This window comes from Pelodiscus sinensis, chromosome Z (assembly GCF_052426305.1).
Source record: "Pelodiscus sinensis isolate ZL-2025 chromosome Z, ASM5242630v1, whole genome shotgun sequence".
Lineage (NCBI taxonomy): Eukaryota > Metazoa > Chordata > Testudines > Trionychidae > Pelodiscus > Pelodiscus sinensis.
Window position 1 is genome coordinate 36721156 of NC_143085.1, and position 23536 is coordinate 36744691.

Below are 23536 nucleotides of genomic sequence, written 5' to 3' on the forward strand. Positions count from 1 at the left end.
CAAACAGAGGCCAGGGACACCATTTCTACCCCCTGGCTAATATCACTCCATGGACCCAACCTCCATGAATTTATCTAACTTCTCTTTAAACTCTGTTCTAGTTCTAGCCTTCACAGCCTCCTGCAGCAAGGAGTTCCACAGGTTGACTATTTGCTTTGTGAAGAACAACTTTCTGTTATTAGTTTGAAGCCTGCTACCCATAAATTTCATTTGGTGTCCTCTAGTCCTTCTATTATGGGAGCTAATGAAGAACTTTTCTTTATGCACCCTCTCCACACCATTCATGCTTTTATAGACCTCTATCATATCCCCCCTCAGTCTCCTCTTTTCTAAGCTGAAAAGTCCCAGTCTCTTTAGCCTCTCTTCATATGGGACCTGTTCCAAACCCCTGATCATTTTAGTTGCCCTCCCCTCTCCCACCCTCTCTCTTCACCTCTCCCACCTCCTTTTCCCAGTCTCCCCCAGTTTTGTTCAATAAAGAGAGTTTCTATTTTTGAACACACGTGTCCTTTATTTTATACATCAGGAAGGGGGGCTAGTTAGGGGTAAGTGGAAGGAGGTGAGGGAGAAATGGGGTACGAGCCCCCGATGGGGAGGACTGGGGTGGCTCTGCAGGCTCCTTGGGGTGGAAGCTCTCCTGCAGCCCCCCCGATTGACACACACACCCCAGATGGCAGCCTGCGGCAAGTGCAGCCAGGCTGATGGCTGAGTGCTGTGATGTGCCAAGTGTGGGCATTCAGGGCACTCCAAGCCAGGACTGCTTGCTGTCCCTCATCGAGTTAGACAAGCGAGTGGGGAACCCCTGAGAACTGTCTGTCCGGGGTGGGGGTCAGGTCCCTTTAAGCACAGCCCTCGGCTAGCCTGAGACAGCAGCTCCACGTTCTAAGTCCTAATCTGATGCCCTGCCGGCACTGCTTCCAGCCATCCTTAACCTCAGTTCAGGGTCCACTCAATGTGAACATGCTAGTTTGAATTAGCAGAATGCTAATTCGAACTAGTTTTTAGGTCTAGATGCATTAGTTCTAATTAGCTTAGTTCGAATTAACTAATTAAAATTAAGTTAGTTCTAATTAGTGCTGTAGTGTAGACATACCCTGGATGTTTCTCTTTTATTTGGATTTTTACCCTGTGGTTCTGGATCCTTTACTATTTCTGTCAAAGTCCCAGTCACCTAAAATGAAATGAGACCACCAGATGAGTTTGAGAGGATGTGATCTTGTGTTATGTGTGTCCTCTGCATTGTGACTGCTCACCATGGGGTCCTTGGAGTCCAGATATACAGCAGCTGATACTATTCAGTGCTCATGCTGTCAGTCCTTCCTCCCTTCCCAGTTTTCCCAGCAGAGAGTGCTCTTTCTGGCATCAAGGTCCTGTATATAGGAAGTCCGATTGTAGCCATCTCTTCCACTTACCCAAAGACCCTAATTTCCCCTGGGCTACGTCTACATTGGCCCCTTTTCCGGAAGGGGCATGTTAATTTCAGCGATCGTAATAGGGAAATCCGCGGGGGATTTAAATATCCCCCGCGGCATTTAAATAAAAATGTCCGCCGCTTTTTTCCGGCTTTTAGAAAAGTCGGAAAAGAGCGGCGGACATTTTTATTTAAATGCCGCGGGGGATATTTAAATCCCCCGCGGATTTCCCTATTATGATCGCTGAAATTAACATGCCCCTTCCGGAAAAGGGGCCAATGTAGACGAGCCCCTGGTGTATTCGATAAATTAATACAACAGAGTAACAATCCGGTAACAGCTTTATGCTAGCTGTGTAATATCAGGATGTTTAAAAGTAGGATGCTCTGCAGCATATTAAAGAGGCAGGGGCTATAACTATCCCTATAGCAGAGTAGTGGTTAGGGACAGGTCAGTGGATGAACACAAAGCACATGGATGAACTTTTGTAGCATCAGAGCTTGTTGTGATTACCTGGCTGCTTGGCTAGCCCATTGCTCTGTTAACCTGGTAAATAGGTGCACAGAGGAAGTCCATGACTCTTTGATTTTTAATTTGGGAGAGAGAAAAGAATCAAAAAGTGTCATCACCCTGAGGCCTTCTCCTCCGGGCTTCAGAGCTTCAGGGGTCAGCACATTTTAATGGTCAGGAAATAGCAAGCATGAAAGAGAAATGCTAATCAATTGTACCCTTAGCAGTGTTACTGGGCAATGCTCTCATTAGCACCACATTCATTTGTACCTTTCTCAGACCTTTGATTAACAGAAAATAAATCAGTAAGTGCGTGGAAAAATTCAAATGTTTCACAGTTAATTGTAACTTCACATTGTAATCTTTTATTAATGCCAATCTTAATTACCATAATTAAACACAATGTGATGGCCTAAGAGTAGCTTGTAGACAAGGGCATTCCAAGAAAGTTGGTGCATTTCTGTGAGTGATGAGCAGCTAGGGCTGGTTGGTTTGAAGAGGCCCAGAATGTTTTGCACAGGGCCTGAAGACCTTATTCCTCTTAAGGAATTCGGTATTCTTCTAACTGTCCCAGCCTTTTGACATCAAAACTGCACCGTACATAGAGATGCACACATGGGAACAGACACACCACCAATGTATCGAAAATTAAACTCAAAGCAGTCATGATCCAGAGTCTCTTGAAGCCAATGGAAAAACATCCACTGTTATCAAAGGGGAAGGACAGGATGGATGCAGAGCTGAGACCATCTCCAAACCTACCAAGAGCAGGGCTGGGGAGCTCTGTTTATTATAATCACCAATCTAAGTTGACTTGCTGAGGTTTTAGCCTATTGCTGCTTTTCTCCATAGCCAGCAGATTGTGCCAGTTTGTGGATGTTTTTACATAACAAATAAACAAGTTGTTCCTTCCCTCCCCACCCCGTCACCATGGTAATGGTGTTATTATCTCCGTATCTTAGGAGTGTCTACCATGTAAATGAATACAATAAAAAATCACTCAAGGAAAACTGCTAAATGAAAGGGAACTTTGATCTCTAACCATTGTGGCTTGGGAGCCAAAGTGGAAGACAGGGGAAGGTCCTAAGTGAAGCAGCAAGTACAAACTTTGCCTCAAATGTATTTGTCAGCCCAAAAGTAATCTGTGAGCAAGTGAATCCTGCCCTTGTTCCAAACCGAGGATGTTAAACACATTTTGTACCTCTCACTGGGTCATTTTCCTTTCTAAATTCCTCCTTCTTTCTCCTGCTGCCCAGCCACTCCTAGCTGCACCAGCACAGTGTGCTACAAAGAATGCAAATAACTGCTATGCTTGCAGGGCCTCTTCAGACTTCTAACAAAATTGGCTTCTTTTTCCTTTCACTTAGGCCGGTGTCAATCAGAAGCAACTTCATGAAAGTCAACAGTGCAAAGAACAGATGTGGGTGGCAATCAATGAGGCTGTCTCTTGACTTGCTGTGCTCTTTGTCCTTATGTTTTTCATGAAGCTGATTTGTGATTATTGCTGCTGAGGTAAGCAAATCATGCTTCCTTTCTTAAAGGTAATACAGACCTTTTAGAGGGTAGCATCAGCACAGCTGGTATAACGATGAAATTCTGTTCCCCATGCTGCGATATCCAGCACAGTTGCATGTTTAAGTGTACTGCTCTGCAGTTGGGTTTCATGGGAGGACTGGGGTGGCTCTGAATGGATGGGGTGGGTCGGCATGCTGCTCATCAAAAGATGACTTACAGGAAAAGCTCAGGATCTTAATTTGTAAATGAAAAATAATAAAGACCCCCATGTCCCCAGCCCTGACTTTTCAGAAATCTGGTTCCTGTTCTTACTGAATGAAACCAAAGAGAATTCCTCCCTTGACTTCAATGGGATCAATACAGGCCCATGATTATATGATTCCATATGGATCCTACCCTGCTCTACTGCTGATTTCACCTACCAGCTAATGTGGGCAATGCAGGTTGTGGGACCTGGCCCAGTGTAGTGCAGGGTTTCCTCTTCTCAGGAACCTGCTTTGCATATGGTAGTTTCAGTTTTAACAGGCTATTTCGAGTGAAAATGTTTCAGGTGCAGGAGTCCTGCTGCCCTTACTCACCTGAGCAGCTGTATTGGAGTCACTGGGAGACAGTTGTTTCCAGTAAGGAGCCAAGTTTAGTCCTGTGACCTGCCCTTACCTTTAGAAACATTGTCTACACTACAGCGCTATTTTGAATTATCTTCATTAAGCTAATTCAAATTAACACCTCTACACACAAAATCTATTTCAAAATAGCATTTTGCTATTTTGAAATAGTGCGTCCACACTGAGTAGACCCTGAACCAAAGTTAGTGTGTGGGGCTGCTGCCTGAGACTAACTGAGCTCCGTGCTTAAAGGGACTCTACCCCCACCCCAGACAGACAGTTCTCAGGGTTCCCCACTTATTTGTCTACCTCGATGAGGGACAACAAAGCAGTCCTGTCTTGGAGTGCCCTGAGTGCAGCACTTGGCCACATGGAACCAGAGCTGCACCTGGGCATCTCGTGGGGTCGTTGCCATCAGCCTGGTTGCACTTGCTGCAGGCTGCCATCCGGGGGATCCATCGGGGGCTGTCAGGATCCAGGAGACCCTGCAGGAGATCGTCCACCCTGAGGAGCCCTCAGAGCCACCCCAGTCCTCCCCACTGTAGGCTTGTGCCCCCATTCCTTCCTCACATCCTTCCACTTACCCCTCTCTGGCCCCCCTTCCTGATGTCAAATAAAAGACACGTATGTTCAAAAATAGAAACTGGGTTTATTGAACAAAACTGGGGGTGGGGGAATGAACCTCTGGGGAGACTGGGAAAAGGAGGTGAGAGAGGGGAAGAGAGAGGGTGGGGGAAACCTGGGAGGAGGGAGCTGGAAGGGGGAAGCAAGGAGAAGAAAGGGGAGGGGAAGTTCAGGGCCCAGGATTGGGTGTCTCGCCAGACCAACTTGATTTTCATGCAAACTTGCTCCTGGGTTTGCATGTGGACTTTGGTGGCCAGGCTGGCAACTATCCTGATATAGACGGCCGCGTTCCTCCATCTAGTGCAAAGATCATTGATGTTGGGGGCATCCCCCCCAAACCTGAATAAGGTCCATGATCTCCACCCTGGACCAAGAAGGTGCCCACCTTCTCCAGCCCATCAGGCTCCTGGGAGCCGGCAGACTGCTCCTGGGGAGTGGTGGAGGGCTGGCTGTCAGTGGCTTGCTGGCTCATGTTTTAGGGCCACTGGGTCAGGGGTCCCAGTGGCCACAGCTGGCTCTGGGCTGGCAGGCTTGGAGCTGGCACAGGCACTGTAGCCAGAGTCTACCCCTTTAAGGGCTCTGGGGCTGGGGGAGAGGAGAGTAAGTTTTCTTGGTTATGCGCAGAGTAGCCACTGGGTTATGCCCAGAGTGGCCCCCATTTCGAATTAAGTGTCTACACAGCACTTAATTCAAAATAGCTATTTCCAATTTGGAGTTATTCCTTGTAGAATGAGGTTTACCAAATTCGAATTAAGCGCTCTGCTATTTCGAATTAAATTCAAAATAGTGGTTTGCATGTATAAATGCTATTGAAGTTAATTTGAAATAACTGCTGTTATTTCCAATTAACTTTGCAGGGTAGACATACCCTGTGAGTGCAGGGATGTGAGGAGTGCTGTGGGGCAGTGTTCTCTGAAAGCTGGGTGCTCCTGTATCCGCTCTGGAGAGTTTCCAAAGCTGCCCAGTTCATAAGCAGAGCACCCACAGCTAGATTTGTTTGTTTCTATGGGTGGTGCACATCTACTCCTGCCATGATGTACATAAACACATTTATTCTGCACATGGATGGAAAAGATTAGAGGGATCATTGCAGTGGATACAGGGCTGGGGTGGGGAATGAGAGTGCAGGTCTGTGAGAGGAGCTGGGGGCAGGACTCTGGAGGGGCTGAGAGAGCAGGTCTGTGGGGGTAGCTGGGAGGCAGGGCTCTGGGGGGAAGGGTAGCACAAGGCTTGGGGAACAGGAGTCTGTGTGAGGAGGGCTGGGACTGAGCGCAGGGCTGTGGGGGGCAGGGCTCTGTGAGAGGCTTTGGGAGCAGGGCTGGGGGGCTGGAAGCTGGAGGGCAAAGCACTGTGAAGAGAAGCAGGGGGCTGTAGCGCAGGGCGTTGGGATCCGGTGGCTGAGTGCAGGGCTGGGGCTGAGTTCTGGGGGGAGGGGGCAGAACTCTGGGAGCCTGGGGTAGGGGGTTGTGGGGAGCTGGAGGGAAGCTCTGTGGAGGGGGCTGGGCGTTCCGGCTTGTGGGGGCGGGGGGCCCGGAGGGGGGAGCTCTGCGCGAGGCTGGGGCGGGAGCCGAGCGCTGCGCCGGGCTGGGCGCGCAGGGAGCCGTGAGGCGGGTCGGTGGCCGCAGCCGCTGTGGCTGTGTCTGGCTCCCTCCCCCGCAGCCCGTTCCCCGCCCCTCCCTGGCTGGCGCCCGCCCAGCCCCGCTCTCTGCACCGCCAGGGACGGACTCGCCGCCGCGCCAGGGCCGGGCTGGCCGCACCGGGGACGGACTCTGCCCGCTGCGCCATGGCGGGGCCCCGCGCTCTGCCCGCGCCGCCCTCCGGGCTCCGGGGACTCTCGCTGCTGGTCCTGCTGCTGGGCAGCCAAGCGGCTCAGCGCCCAGGTAGGCGCGGGGCGGGGGCGGGGGCCAGGACTGGAGCCGGGGCGCGCCGCCATCGCGGGGGGCCAGGTCCCCGCTAGCTCTGCCGGGAGCCAGCCCGGGCTCGTCTCGCCTTGGGAGCAGGGTCCCGGAGAGCTGCCTAAGTTCTATGCGCTGGGCGGGGAAGTCGCCTGGGTAAGGGCCCCTGCGCACACTGCGGGTGCCACGGGATGCTTCCTCTCCCGGTCAAGGGGTGCCATGGGGCGCTGTGTTCCCCGGGCTGGGGGTGCCTTAGGACGCTGTGTCCCTCCTTCTCGGCGTGCTACGGGGCGCTGCCTCCCCAAGGCACCCAGGGACCCTGCTTTTGCCAGCGCATCTCCCCTCCAAGCACTCGGGCACAGCCGGCTCTGGGGGCAGCCGGGGAACTGGCCCCTGGAGTGGGGCCCCAGCCTGTGCCAAGCCATTGGCGGGGGCGGTGGGACGCAGGCTGTGCGGTGCCCACTGAGGCGGGCTGGGTCGAAGCGCCTTTGTTCTCTGTGGGGAAAGTGCAGGTCCCAGCGGTTGAGGAACAAGCGGGTTTGTGGCCAGCTGCGCCTTTTCCTAGAGCCGGGGCCGCACCTGTGTTGCCGAGCGCGGGGCACAGCAAAGCCCGAGGCTGGAAGCTGCAGGGGCCACGTGCCCGTGTGGACTAGCCGAAGGGGGCGAGGGGGTTTGAAGTGATTTCCATTCCCCCTTCCTCCTTTCCCCCTCCCTCCAGTCCCCCACTGGTCCCGCAGTGCCTCTAGGATGCTGCTGGGGGTTGGTTCGTGGGACGCTGATTCTGGACACTTGCCCCGCGCGGGCCAGGGCTACGCAGCCCTGTCCGCCTACCGGGCCAGCTTGAGCGCGGAGTAGTGCGAAGGAAGGAGGGAGAGAGAGAAGCAGCCCCCCTCAGTACCCTCGGACCTGCACTTGCCTGCTCCCCTTCGCTCCCTCCCGGCCTGGCCTGGGGCGCCTGGCTCCGCACCAGCCGAGCGCCCCGTAGCTCCGAGCGCGGGGCAAAGCAGGTTGCAGGGTGGCAGCACTGACAGGTGGCTGTAGGGGCATCCGCGCTGACCCCTTTCAACATCACCTGCTGCGTGGGTTGGGGACTGCAGAGCGGCCCGGCCAGCGTCCTCTGCCCGCTCCAGATCCGGACGAAGCTGGGCATTTCAGCACCACTTCTGTGGACAGCTCCGGGCAGGAAAGACCTCTCCTATCGTGCTTCTCCAGACAGCGCTGTGAATGCCCCCTTGGGTATATGCCCGCTTGCAAAGGGAGGGCCCGATCCTGCTCGCTTTACTCCGGGTAACTTTGTCTGAAGCAGACCCTTTATTGTAGAGCTGGATATTCAGAGTAAAGAAAAGAGCCCGCCCTTTGGTTAGCAAAGCTATCCTCCACAGACAAGCCTGGACAAGCTAATGAAAAGCAGCATTTAAATAAAAGTCTCTTTCCTACTCCCTGCCCTTTCTTCATGATCCTCCCTCTTAAAAACAGGCGTTTAATGCCAGAGAGAGGAACCCTGCCTTGCTGTTGACTGTTTTGGGTAAATATGGCAAACAAAAAAGTACCAGGGGGCAGAATGTCAGATGCTATCATTCCATTGTGACTCACAGAATGTCACATTGATGGTGTTTTGGTCGTGCTGGCTCAGGCATGAGACACAGGCTGGCATTACACTGTTGCAAAGGCTCCATGTTCATTCGGTATTTGTTTAACATGTTCACACTGGAGGACTGTTTCTTCTTCCCTCCTCCCAGTCATGACATATCAGATAATGTGGGTTGGAATTCATTTGAAGTGATCTAACAAAACCATAGCAAATTAATATTAGGGCCAAACACCACTCCCTGAACTCTTACAAGTGTAGCACAAGTTGCAACGGGAAATCTCTTGTAGGCCAAACAGTCCAGCTCTGTCCCCAATTAAAGATCCATTAATAGCTCTTTGTACAAACATAGAGTTACTATCAGGGAAAGAGCAGGAGGGGTCAATAGGTATTTCTGCTCTGACAACTGTAAAAAGGATGGGTTTGGAACATTGACCTTCAATATTGCCCTTGTATTTTTAACAAAGATTAACAGCTACTGGTGTTGAGATGGTGGGGTAATGTAAAAATAAGCTTGTAGCTGGACTCCTGACACTTCCTTCTGCCAGTATACCTATAGAAAGGCAGCATTAATGACCCTTGTTTTGCATTTTGAATCAAAATCCATGTCTTCTTAGACAGCTTATATTTTGCTTGGCACCAAGGAGGGATAGATTTCCTTATAAGGATAAAAGGATGGGGAACTGCTTCACTCCTAGATCCGTGAACATATATGTGTGTGTTCCTGTCCTACTTCTATAGGGGGGAGGCTAATCAAAGAAGATGTACCGATGAGAATTCCAGGGGCAGATGGCTACACCTAACTTCAGCATCAGGCATAATGTGTCAAGATGAATTTGCGTCCATCTGTTGTATGCAATTGGCCACCATCACCCATTCAGCTTAGTGGCTAGCCATATGTTGAGACCTGTGGAAGGGCCAAAAGCCAGCCATGACTGTGGTCTGAGTTCTCCATGTCCCTGTGCATAAGCCTGAGGTGCATGGCCAATGGATCCATAACTGTGTGAAGTTAAGGGCCAAACCCACCCTGTGGGATGGCATGCAGGAGCCATGCAGCTTTTCCACTCTCTGGGGTGAAGAACTTGCTTCATCCCCAGCCCCTCTGGGGACCACTGACATGCCAGTGATTTACTCAGGATCAGGATTTAGCATGCAGTGCAAGAAGAATCAGTAATAAATCAGCAGAAGGAACATACTGTGCTTTTGGTTGGCAGAGTGGGAGCGATAATTAGTTGACCCGTTACAAGACACAGTGAATTATTGCTGTAAAATCACAAAGTTTTGGATGCAGGACCATGAAGCCAGGGGCAGGTCTGGCAGTTTCCACTACTTATTGGGTGAGATTCTTGTCACACAGGAGATCTGATTAGATGATGATCATAATGGACCCTTCTGGCCTTAATGTATGATTGGGGGCAGGACAAAAGCCTGACACAAAGAGCATTTATTTGTCTTTGCTCAGTTTTCACTTAACTTTTGTAAAGTAATGGCTGGATTGAAATCAGCTGCATCAGCCAACCTCTCTGCACATGAGTCTTTATAGCTTGCTCCTTGTAGCATCATTTACACCCAGGAAGAATGGGTGCTAAGTAAGCTCTAGCATTCTGATTCCTAGGAACAATTCTGTTCCTGAGGGACCAGCAGGAGGTGCAGAGCAGTGAAGAGGCATGTCCTCTGGTTTGAAATATTTCCAGGAGAAACCTCTGGGTGCCAAAATGCAAAGAGCATGTGAAGTAAAATCCAGTTCTTGGCAGCACTGTCTGTCTGGCATGCAAATAATGAGACAAGACTATAGTGACAGGTCTTGTTAATACTAATAACATTCACAATGGCTAGAGCTTGTGGCCTAATCTTGCAATCTTTTCATGTGTAGAGCTCCCACTGCAGTTGGTCTTTGTGGTGCCCACTTGACTCTATTTCCTGTAGTGGTACAGAGGGAGCTAATATGGAGACAGAGAAATCCTCCTGTACATTGCTGAGCACCCTCAAAGCCCCATTTAGTCAAAGGGAGTAGAGTATCTCAATGGATTGGGCCCACTGAGAACAAAATTTGTAAATACATCACATGTTGAACCATTGTTCAACCGTTGACCACTAGAGGTTGTGACAAGACCACTAAATACTTCTTAAAGCCTCATGACTCTAGAACTTGAATGCAGATTGAAGTATTATTGAGCCACTGACTCCTAGACTGACTCTGCATTGAATTAGAAATATTGTTTTCTTTGGCATATGCATATTCACCCTAGTTACTTGTTACAGCTGTGTAATAGGCCAGAATGAATGCTCTTATTTTTCACTGAACGTAAGACTATAGAAGAACTTGTTTTAAATGAATCAAGGATGTCACCCAAAATCCAAACTGTGTATCAACTAAGCAAGATCTGCAACCTCCCATATGGAATCAGCAGCAATCCAAGTGGTATCATCTCCAGCAATTAGATCCACATATGTGCTTAGTTTGTGAGCAAACCATGGAACAGAATTTGATATCAGAGGCCACATTAAACACCTACTTTTCTCCTTCATATAAAGAAGTAGTAAAGTCAAGTTCCAAAATTATACAGTAAAATGAGTGACACATTATTATTATTTTTGTTTGTATAGTACACAGCTTCGGTGGTGGCTCAGAGCTAAATTGTTCTTGGCGCTATTCACACACCCTGCTTCTTGTAACTTATTGCATCATAATGTATAAACATGGTATCTAACATTTAAACATCACATGCAGTTGATGATGTGTGATCCTGTTCCTTTCTTTACCTCTGCTTTTTGTGTTCCAAAGGGCTGTGTTACAGGGAGGCACACAAATGACTGCGCACTTAAGTACCTTGTGTATATCCAAATGAGACAAAGTCACAAATATTATAAGAGCAAATATAAACGAAAATGAATGCCATTCTTATGCAAGCAAAAGATGCATAGATATGTTACCCATCCACTGTTACACGGATTGTTGAAAGTCAAGCTGCTATTGGGTGCAATAAATCAATATGTAAACAAGTAGCAGGTGAGCTGGTTTACACAGAGAGTGTGGTGTGGCATCATTCTGCGTGAGTAGTCACAAAGCATGTTTGCTTGTGACTATGTCAGTTTTTCCTGGAAGGGCAAAATTGTTTGTGTAGGCATTTCAGTTCAGGGCCCAGACTGTGTGTATTGGCCAATCTTCTTCTTCCTCCCCTCCCCAGCTCTTTTTTACAAACAGAATTCTGAAAGCTAATTGTATCTATATGATTAAATATTGTATAGCTTTCCAACTCGAATTGATGCTGCTTTGGATATCAATTTATTTTACTTCGAGTACCGTGGCAATAAGCATTTTCAGTTTCAATAGCTTTTTCCTATTATGTTGCATTCACAATCCAAAAGTTGTTTACCAGAGTGTTTGTATTTGTCAAGTGTATAAATGAGATTATTATTGAACAGTAAAGGGGGAAATATAGGACAGCCTTATTACAAAGTACCAGCTATATTCTTTTTAACAATGGACAGATTGTGTCTGAGGTGAACACTTCTAGTAAAGATATCTTTAGGGAATATAGACGTATGTTTGAAGAAAAGGAAACTACTGCATAAGTGCTAGATTTGGTGGCCTTCCAATTTTCCAGTCTCTCAGAATCAATTTACAAACTTACCCAGAGTCAGAAACTGTTGATTTGAGCAGTGACATAGTTCTCCATGTTCAACTGCTTGAATTGCAAGATGCAATGGATGAAAAAGTCTCTGTGCACCACAAGTACATCTGACAAAACACGTCTCTGTAGCAAACCAGAATAGCAGACGGGATACTGGCATGCAAATAAGGACACTGTCCTCTGACTTTGCTTCCAAACTGCTACAAAACAAGCAGCTGTGTAGATGGGGTAGGGATTGAATAAAATGAATATTATTCAGTATGTGATGTAAATCATGGTGCAACACCACTGTAGCAAAATCCCCCACAAAGATAACTTTAAACATTAATACTAATCAGTAGCATTGTGTGTGCAGCCAAAGCATGAGTTATGGCATTTTTTCAGAGACAGAAATTCCACAGTGCATCTGAGCACAGTGTTTGTACTTGTAAGATTGGAAGGAAGACAAAGACAAGCCTAAAGAGAGAGACGCATTAACCTTTCCAGGTGCATAACAGATGCAGCTTGCACATTGGACTAGCAATTTATTTAGGCAGTTCTCATGAGGCATAGTACTAAATTGATTCCATATAACCCTAGGAGCGTTTTATCAACCACACAACCAGATACAAGAATGAGATACTTGCTTATTACATATTGCCCATGTTTCTATATGGAAAGTTGCTGCTATGAATTGTATAACAGAAAAGAGAATAGAGTGTTGTAAATCATTTAGAAAGGGATACATAATAAGACAGAAAGTATCATATTGCTTTTGTATAAATCCATGTTATACCCACATCCTGAATACTGCATGCAGATGTGATCACCCCATGTCAAAAAAGGTATATTGGAATTGGAAACAGTTCAGAAAAGGGCATCAAAATGATGAGGGGTTTGGAATGAAGGTCATATGAAGAGAGATTGAAAAGACTGGGACTTTTCAGCTTAGAAAAGAGAAGCTTTAGGAAGGATATGACAGAGGTCTATAAAATCATGACTGGTGTGGAGAAAGTAAGCAAGAAAATGTTATTTTCTCCTTCTCATCACACAAGAACTTGGGGGGAGTCACTAAATGAAATTAATAAGTAGCAAACAAACAAAATATCAAACAAAACAAACAAAAGGAAATATTTTTTCACACAATGCACAGTAAGCCTGTGGAACTCCTTGCAGAAGGATTTTGTGAAGACCAAGACTCTAGCAGGGTTCAAAAAAGAGCTAGATAAGCTCATAGGGTTTGTGGCATGATTTTGCGCAAATACTTTGAACGGAAAAGTTTTTCAGTTAAAAGTATTTGTGCAAGAGAGCGTCTATACTGGCATGTGCCTTTGTGCAAAAGATTTGCTTTTGCACAAAAGCATCCGTGCCAGTGTAGACACCCTCTTGCACAAGAAAGCTCCGATCGCCATTTTAGCCATCGGGCTTTCTTGTGCAAGAAATTAACGTGGCTGTCTACACTGGCCCTCTTGTGCAAGAATACTTGTGCAAGAGGGCTTATCTCTGAGTGGGAGTGTTGGAGTATTTGCGCAAGAACCACTGATTTTGTACATTACAAAGTCAATATTCTTGAGCAAATACTTGCAGCCAGTGTAGACAGGTGGCAAGATTTTGTGCAAAAGTGGCTGCAAAAACCCAGTCTAGACACACCCATAGAGGTTTAGGTCCATCAGTGGCTACTAGCAAGCTTGGGTACGGATGGTGACCCGAGCCTCTGTGTGCCAAAAACTGGGATGAGCAACAGGGATGGGCACTTGCAGTCCCTGCCAGCTTGGTATCATATGCAAACTTTATAACTGTACTCTCCATACTATTATCTAAATCACTGGTGAAAATATTGACAAGAACCAGATTCTGAACTTATCCCTGTGGGACCCCAGTTGTTATGCCCTGTCAGCATGACTGTGATCCATTGATAACCTCTGGGGATGGTTATCCAACCAGTTATGCACCAACCTTATAGCTATTCCATCTAGGTTGTATTCCTTAGTTTATTAAGGAAAAGGTCATGTGAGACTGTATCAAATGCCTTACAAAAGTTTATATATACTGTATTTGCCACTTGCCCCCCGCCCATCTACAAGGCTTGTTATCCTATCAAAGAAAGCTATCAAATTGGTTTGATACGGTTTGTTTTTACATATCCACACTATTACTTATCATTTTATTATCTTCCAGATGTTTGCAAATAGATTCCTTAATTATTTGCTCCATTATCTTTCCTGGTACAGAAGTTAAGCTGACTGATCTGTAATTCCACGAGTTGTCCTTTTTTCCTGTTTTATAGATGGTCACTCTATTTGCCCTTTTCTAGTCTCTCTTATCTTCCATGTCTTTTCAAAGATAGCTAATGACTCAGATGTCTCCTCAGTCAGATCCTTGGTTATTCAAGATATATTTCATCATGCCCTAGGACGTGAAGACATTTAACATGTGTTAATAGTTTTTAACTTATTCTTTCCCTATTTTAGCTTCTGATCATACCCCATTTTCACTGGCATTCATTGTGTTAGGTGTCTAATCACCACCAACTTTCTTGGTGAAAACTGAAACAAAGAGGTCATTGAGCACCTCTACCATTTCCATATTTTCTGTTATTGTTTTCCCCTCTTCATTGAGTAGTGACCCTACTCTGTCCAGGGTCTTCTTCTTGCTTCTAATGTATCGGTAGAATGTTTTTTTTGTTATCCTTTAGGTCTCAAGTTAGTTTTTATTTTGTTTTGTGCCTGCCCCTTCCTGATTTTGCCCCTACCTACTTATGTTATTTCATATTCATCCTCTGTAATTCGACTTACTTTCTACTTCTTGTAGGACGCGATCTGATTTTTAGAGCACTGAGGATCTGGTTAAGCTAAGCTGGTCTCTTACCATACTTCCTATTTTTCCTACACAGTGGAATAGTTTGCTCTTGCTCCTTTAATAATGTCTCTTTAAAAAACTGCCAAGTGTCTTCAATTGCTTTTCCTTTTAGACTTCCTTCCCATGAGATCTTATTTACCAACTCCCTGTGTTTGCTAAATTCTGCCTTCTTGAAATGCATTCTCTTTATTTTGCTGTTCTTCCTCATATCATTCCTCATGAACTTTACTATTTCATGATTACTGTCACCCAAGCTGCTTCCTGCTTTCAAATTTTCAACCCATTCCTCCCTGTTTGTCACAATTTGTCCCAGCTACATCGGTGGCGGATGCAGATGAAGAAAGGTAATGTAAGAGCCTGATGCTGGCTCTTCTGAGCCAAGGCTGGGTCACTCAGGGCTTCAGTACAGGAAGTCCAATGAAGTCGTTACTCCACTGTTTCTTTCAGAGGAAATTCACACCCCCTACCCCTCAACTGGCTAAAACAAATTCTGCGCGACAGTCAGATTGTTGCCAAGTAGTTGGCATGGGGCAGTGAACCCATCTTTGGGGCCTCGGGCTGATTCTGTATGTATAAGATCATGTATATAATAAGATCATGTCTTATTTTGCTAGCTAGGATTAAAGTGACAGGGCAAACAGCGCTGTTCAGAGAGCTCTGGGGTGGAGGGTTAACCCTGGAGTCATTCCAAGAGGAGTCACTCTAAGATCCTGACAGAAGGGTGGGGCTGTTGCAGGTTTGGTCTGGCTGCCATGCTAGGGTAGGATACTGAGTTTTCAGCTGGGTTCTGCCGTACCATAGCCCGGTTTATTTCCGCACTACGAGTTTTCTGATTCAGAAGCAAGCAAGCTGTTGGCTGATACACATCAGCTTTGGTGCCACTGCAGAAACGTAAAGCTGTGTGGTCGCCATCCTTCCTACACCACATCTTTTTGGAACTGCATAGAAGCTACCGTAACATCACCCAGGATCCATCCTGTCCTTCTGACTCAGGCTTGTGAGCAGAATAGCTTTTCACATAGTTTTGTAACCACTTCAGACTCTGAAGTCCCACCTCCGGCTGTAGCACACTGCAGTAGCTTCACAAGCTGCTAGTATTTCAGTAATAGCATAATGGTAACAGGACCTTTGGCACAGTGTCACTAGTTCATTATGCATATTCATGTCCTAACATGCTGTAGAACAAGAGACTGTGTATAATGCAATTACAGAGCTTCAGAAGCCAGTGGCTGGGGTAGACAGGGAGGGCTATAAATAAGGGGAAAGCAGTGTGCATTCTGCATAGATTGCAGACAGGAGAAAGAGTTGAATGGTGCACTGGAGTGGGGAATATAGAGGGATAAATGCACCAGGAAAGGTTGGGTTCTGGAGGCAGGGAGGGTTTAAAAACCAGCATAAATGCAATAGCAATAACCACTCTACTATTTACATCTATCTTACATGGCTTTGAAAACATTCAGCCATTGCTTTTAGTGAGTAGCACTTCATATGCCTCAAGGTTTTCATCCTCAGTACGTCCCTTGCCAAGTGGTCTGCATTTGAGTCTTGGAGGCAGAATGAGGAAGCACAGGCTCCCAGAATCTAGGAAGGGCTGGTCTGTGTTAGAGGCATTTGTACTGATGACCCTCCCACCCCATTCCTCTGCTCCTTCTGAGTAGGCACGCTCTGGGACGCTCCATTCACTTGATGTCTGTGCTACCCAAGTCTGAACTCTGCAGCCACATAACAGGCACTTAGCATTTTCCAGTATAAAAACAATTCATTATGTTGCTTTCCTGAGCATAGCTTTTTTCCACTCCAATGCTAGTATAAATGCTTTTTAATTCAGAGGAAACACCCCAGAATGTCTCTCTCCTTTCACAGCTTGTTATCAAGTAAGTTGTTTAAAATAGTCTTGTAAAGCCCCTTGGGGCCACTCCACTCTCATCTACATCCTTGTTTGCTAAAAATTTGCTTCCTGCAACCTTGCCACGACAAGTAAGGAGAGCTCAGGATAGACAGCCTCTGTAATTCAAGTGGCTTTTGCTTCTGCGGGCTAAGCCATTCATTTTAACTGCTCGTGCTAAGTAAGCAGAGCCTACTCTATCAAAATGGCTCAAAAGTATGCAGTCATTTATCTGGGGGTGATTGCTACTGGACAACATCATGGTGATGATTAAGAGAAACTATAAATCGGGGGGGTTGGGTCGGGGGGCTGCTGATGCACAGAAAATCAGTGGGGGCCCACAAACAAGTGAGAATCAGAAAAGACAAGACAAAACAAGAAAAAAAAAACAAATCCTCATTCTGATGTGGCCCCTGACTGAGAAAGAGAAAGGCACTTGCCACAGTCCCCTTACTCAGGGGGGTCCAAGTTAGTAGATTTTGTGTGCTCCAGCCATATGGGAGCAGCAGGGTGACTGGACCACCAGCAAAGGCTCCTCAGTGCTGGAGGAGGAGCATTGAACCTTGAGGGCTAGATCCAAGCATGCCGAGGGTCGCATATGGCCTTAGGTTCCCCACCCTTGGTATAAATAATTCTGTTATTCAGCTCCCCTTCTCTGCCATTCTACCATCTTTTCCTGCCCTCACACACTTTAATCATAAGGATTTTAGAAATTTGACAAGACCTACAATGTCAGCAGTGCCAGAATACTAAGGCTATGTCTACACAGGAGCAGGAGCGTTATTTCAGAATAATTTACCTTAATCCAAAATAGCACAGTCCACATCTACACTACAAGCAATTATTTCAACATAATGTCAAAATAATGTCGAGCTGGAGGACTTTTTACTCCAGCTCCTGTAACCCTCATTTCACGGGGGAAGAATGCTCTTTCTCGGACATCCTGTTGTGTGGACAGTGCCAAGTGCTGAAATGAGCTATATTGACTTAACTACGCAATTGAGGTAGCTCAAGTCGTGTAGGTTATTTTGGCTTTAGCCCTGCTGTGTAGACATGCCCTAAGTGACTAAAATAGAGAGTGAGGCCTTGTCATTATTACTTATGTCTTAGATTTATAGACCTTCCACCCAGGAGAACCCCAAAAGCAAGTCACAGAGACAACGTACTGAGATGACATCCCTTAGCCAGGTACACTACCTGAAAATTCGACCTAAGATACGCAACTCCAGCTATGAGAATAGCATAGCTGGAGTCATCATACTTTAAATTTCTGCAGCGCCCCACTCCAGGAGGTCAATGGCAGAAACTCTCCCATTGACTTCCCTTATTCCTCGCAACCCCATGGAGTAGTGGAGTTGACAGGGGCACCATCAGTGGTCGATTTAGCTAGTCCTTACCAGACTCACTAAATTGAACCCTGGAAGATTGATCTTTGAAGAGCCAATTTCTGGGTAAGTGTGGCTTGGCAGTCGAGTATGATCCAGTACTCCTGGGAAGCTGGTGGTAATTTTTAAAGTGTGAGGCTACAGAGTTTGGTCTGACATGTTACAAAATTGTTGAACTGTCCCTCAGGGTAAGAGGATCACAGATAGCATTGCAAAGGTTACAAAAGCCAAAGATATGGAATGCAAATTGAATGCTCGTATTGAAAGTATCATAAGATGTTTAACATCGGTGTAGAGCAGACCCGACCTCAGTTTTTAAGGTTTGTGATAGCTTGTGTCACTCAGTTCATCCGTATTGGAAAGTGGGGTAATAATAAAAAGTGACAATTTGAACTGGCAACTGAGGGGAATTTTTGAATAAACTGCTTGGAAGCATGAAGTAGTATTGTGCTGCATGGGTCCCAGGATATGAGAGACAGAATGTGAGGTAATACCTTTGACTAGACCGGCTTGTGCTGGTGAAAGAGACAAGCTTGTTACTGTTAAGTTTTTCAAATTGAAACTTACTTTAATTAACTAAGGGTGCATTTACACTGCACTATTATTTCGAGATAACTAGTATTATTTTGAAATAACAATGGGAGTGTCTACACAGCCATTCCATTATTTTAAAATAATTTCAAAATAATGGACAGCTTATTCCTAAATCTGTAAACCTCATTCTAAGAGGAGTAACACTTTTTCCAAAATAGCTATTTTGAAATAAAGCTGGTGTAGACGCTCCACTGCTGCTATTTCAAAATAGCCCCTTGCCAGGGCCACTCTACATTACTCCTCCCCAGGGGGCTCTAAATCGAGATAGCACGTCTACATTAGGGAAGTCTGTCTTGGACTAATTTTGAGGCTTCCCGGTAGCGTAGACGTGCTTTTTTGAAATAAGCTTTTTTGGAATAACTATTCCAGAACAGCTTATTTCAAAATAGCCATGCAGTGTAGACACCCTAGTTGTCTGGAAATGAGAGAAGAGAAAGTCGACTCTAAAGTAGCTATGATGTCTAGAGAGCTGGCATCGGGGAATGTCCTCCTTGGGGATATTCTTAATGTACTTATCCTTCTCCAATCTGCCTTTCTGCCATGCTGCTTCCTAAGAAGCTGTAATTTAGGGGTAAAGAAATGTTCTGCCTTCAATGACTTGAAAGCTGTATAGCCTGCACTTTATATGGCATTGCAGGACTATGCGCCCCTGCATTATTACTTGGCTTGCCTTTGGAGTATCAGCGTGCCTATATTTTCTCACAATTGGGACTGTTTATTTTTTCCAAAGGGAAAAAATAGGCAGGGTCACATTGTCCCAGGTTTCCATGATGAGGAATCATCCATAGCAATTAAGTTTCCCTAATCCAATTATAAAATAATTCCCACAAACAGGAGAAGACGCTGTGTACAGGCTGAGGCACTTTAGTGATTGTTCTTTAACATGACAAAAGGCGGTGATTTTCAACTTCGTACGGCACTTCCCCTACCTATGTCACCAGGCCACTTGTTCAACCCTCTGCCATGAGTTGAACATGGTCAGTATCCCAGGATCCTGCATAGCAGCACTTGGGTGCAGCATCCAGAGGACTAGGAGGGCCAGAGAAGCAGGAAAATTGGGAGATTTGCTAAAGAAACCTCCCACACATGCTAAAGAGAGAAAGAGAAAAACACACTTGGAAAACTGTTACAGAATGAGATAAGCATGGACTAATTTCCAAGGGCTAAGGTAAAACATGGCAGGTTTTCAAAAAAGTTTAGAATTTGTGTCTAATGCTCAGGTATCAGTGTTTGTTTATGTACCTTAGGTTTTAAACATACTAGATAGATAGATGTGGAGCTAGATAGACAGACAGATAAATAGATATATTTTCTAAGACCTAACTAGAGATGCAGGTGGAAACTCTGGTCGAGTTTAGAAGGGGATTTGAGCAGATGATGGGGTAAAGGCATGACGTGGCTGAAGGGGAAAGCTTAGATATGCAGATGGAAGCAGGATCAAGGGCCTCAGAGGGGGACTGCTGGGCGAAGAAAATGGACAGTGGAAGCATGTGACTCAGAGGACCAGGCAGAGGAAAATATGGGTCAGTGAAGGAAAAACAGAGCTCAAGAACAGGTATGTGGAGCTGGAAAATGTAGAAGGGGTACAGCAGGTAGATAATGAAGATGGAAGGGTGAGGAAGAAGAGAAGAGTGGCTAGTCCCATAGATAAAGGGGAAGACTTAATGGAGACAACTCCAATAATGAGCATTAGGATTACAAGGGAAAATAGGAATGGCAAGGACTTGCAGCCAGAGGAAGCTAGAGATAGACCAGAGAATTTCACTGTCACTAGGAAAAGGCAGGTCTATGTGATTGGGGACTCCTTATTGAGAAGAATAGATAGGCCTGTTACCAGAGCTGATCCAGAGAATAGAAGGGTGTGCTGTCTGTCAGGTGCTAAGATACGAGATGTGGAACTGAGGTTGAAGAGAATTATTAAGGGAGCAGGAAGGAATCCATTGATCATCCTTCATGTAGGAACAAATGATACGGCTAGATTCTCGCGGGAACGAATTAAGGGAGACTATGCTAGGCTGGGGAGGATGCTCAAGGAAATTGAGGCTCAGGTGATCTTTAGTGGGATTCTGCCTGTTCCTAGAGAAGGGCAACTAAGATGTGACAGGATTATGATGATCAATAGATGGCTCAGGCAGTGGTGCTATAAGGAGGGCTTTGGGATATATGGTCACTGGGAGGCATTTATGGACAGAGGACTGTTCTCTAGAGATGGACTTCACCTAAGTAGGGAGGGAAATAGACTTCTAGGATGGAGGCTGGCTCAACTTATTAAGAGAGCTTTAAACTAGGAATTTGGGGGAGATGGTTGGGAGATGCCCAGGTAATCTCTACGCCAGATTTTAACACTGAGAGGGAGGAAAACGAAGTAAGAAAGGATATAGCTGGAGGTAGGAGTTTGAACATGAGGAAGGGTGGGGTGGATACTATTCTAATAGGTCATATTGGAGGTATAACGTCTGTGCCAAATTGGGTAAAGAATGTGAATGAGGCCAAACAGAAAAAATTAAGATGTTTGTACACCAATGCGAGGAGCCTAGGTAACAAAAAGGAGGGACTAGAGCTACTGGTCCAGGAAGTGAAACCAGATATTATAGGAATAACAGAAACATGGTGGAATACTAGGCATGACTGGAGTACAGGTATTGAAGGGTATGTGCTGTTTAGGAAAGACAGAAATAAGGGTAAGGGTGGTGGAGTCGCATTGTATATCAAAGATGAGGTAGATTGTAAAGAAATAAAAAGTGATGGAATGGAGAAGACAGAGTCCGTTTGGGCAAAAATCACATTGGGGAAGAAAACTATCAGATCCTCCCCTAGGATAGTGCTTGGGGTGTGTTATAGACCACTAGAATCCAATTTGGATATGGATAGAGACCTCTTTAATGTTTTTAATGAAGTAAATACTCATGGAAACTGTGTAATCATGGGAGATTTCAACTTTCCAGATATAGACTGGAGAACAAGTGCTAGTAATAATAATAGGGCTCAGATTTTCCTAGATGTGATAGCTGATGAATTCCTTCATCAAGTAGTTGCTGAACCAACAAGGAGAGATGCTATTTTAGATTTGTTTTTGGTGAGTAGCGAGGACCTCATAGATGAAATGGTTGTAGGAGACAACCTTGGTTCGAGTGATCATGAGCTAATTCAGTTTAAATTAAATGGAAGGATGAACAAAAATAAATCTGAGACTAGGGTTTTTGATTTCAAAAGGGCTAACTTTAGTAAATTAAGGAAATTAGCTAGGGAAGTTGATTGGACTAAAGAAATTATGGATCTTAAAGTGGAGGAGGCCTGGAATTATTTTAAGTTAAAGTTGCAGAAGCTGTCAGAAGCCTGTATCCCTAGAAAAGGGAAAAAAATTATAGGCAGGTGTGTTAGACCAAGCTGGATGAGCAAGCATCTCAGAGAGGTGATTAAAAAAAAGCAGAAAGCATATAAAGACTGGAAAATGGGAGGGATCAGTAAAGAAAGCTACCTTATTGAGGTTAGAGCATGTAGGGATAAAGTGAGAAAGGCTAAAAGTCAGGTAGAGTTGGACCTTGCAAAGGGAATTAAAACCAATAGTAAAAGGTTTTATAGCCATATAAATAGGAAAAAAACAAAACAAAAAAAGAAGTAGGACTGCTAATTACTAAGGATGGAGTGGAGGTTAAGGATAATCTAGTAATGGCCCAATATTTGAACAAATACTTTGCTTCAGTCTTTAATGAGGCTAATGAAGAGCTTAGGGATAATGGTAAGTTAACAAATGGGACTAAAGATAAGGAGGTAGATATTACCATATCCGAGGTAAAAGCCAAACTTGAACAGCTTAATGGGAGTAAATCGGGGGACCCAGATAATCTTCATCCAAGAATATTAACGGAACTGGCACATGAACTTGCAAGTCCATTAGCAAAATTTTTTAATAAATCTCTAAACTCAGGGGTTCTACCATTTGACTGGAGAATTGCTAATATAGTTCCGATTTTTAAGAATGGGAAAAAAAGCGACCCGGGTAACTATAGGCCTGTTAGTTTGACATCTGTAGTATGTAAGATCCTGGAAAAGATTTTGAAGGAGAAAGTAATTAGAGACATTGAGGCTCATGGCAATTGGGACAAATTGCAACATGGTTTTACAAAAGGTAGATCGTGCCAAACCAACCTGATCCCCTTTTTTGAGAAAGTAACAGATTTTTTAGATAAAGGAAATGCAGTGGCTCTAATGTACCTCGACTTTAGTAAGGCATTTGATACAGTACCACATGGGGAATTATTGGTTAAATTGGAAAAGATAGGGATTAATATGAAAGTTGAGAGGTGGATAAGCAACTAGTTAAAGAGGAGACTACAGCGGGTCATATTGAAAGGTAAACTGTCAGGTTGGAGGAAGGTTACTAGCGGAGTTCCTCAGGGATCAGTTTTGGGGCCAATTTTATTTAATCTTTTTATTGCTGATCTTGGTACCAAAAGTGGAAGTGTCCTAATAAAATTTGCAGATGACACAAAGTTGGGAGCTATTGCCAATTCAGAAAAGGATCGGGATATCATATAGGAAGATCTGGATGATCTTGTAAATTGGAGTGATAGCAATAGGATGACATTTAATAGTGAGAAGTGTAAGGTTATGCATTTAGGGATTAATAACAAGAATTTTAGTTATAAGCTGGGGACACATCAGTTGGAAGTAATGGAGGAGGAGAAGGACCTCGGAGTCCTGGTTGATTATAGAATGACTATGAGCTGCCATTGTGACATGGCCGTGAAAAGGCTAATACGATCTTGGGATGTATTAGGCGAGGTATTTCCAGTAGGGATAAGGAGGTGTTAGTGCCATTATACAAGGCATTGGTGAGACCCCATTTGGAATACTGTGTGCAGTTCTGGTCTCCCATGTTTAAGAAGGATGAATTCAAACTGGAACAGATACAAAGAAGGGCCACTAGGATGATCCGAGGAATGGAAAACCTGTCTTATGAAAGGAGACTCAAGGAGCTTGGCTTGTTTACTTTAACCAAAAGAAGGCTGAGGGGGGACATGATTGCACTTTTTAAATATATTAGAGG

General features: G+C 45.2%; 1 protein-coding gene across 3 annotated transcripts in view; it reads left to right on the top strand.

Annotated features, from left to right (window-relative positions):
* Positions 1-6232: 6232 nt before the first annotated feature.
* Positions 6233-23536, top strand: part of SEZ6L (seizure related 6 homolog like) — a 175564-nt gene continuing 158260 nt past the window's right edge. For 2 of the 3 annotated variants that reach the window (XM_075898882.2, XM_075898883.2), the window contains exon 1: positions 6234-6546. In XM_075898882.2, the coding sequence (XP_075754997.2) occupies positions 6450-6546 (97 nt within the window). In that variant the 5' untranslated portion in view covers positions 6234-6449. Of the gene's footprint in view, positions 6547-23536 lie in introns of all 3 variants that reach the window. The other variant, XM_075898884.2, reaches the window with a different exon arrangement.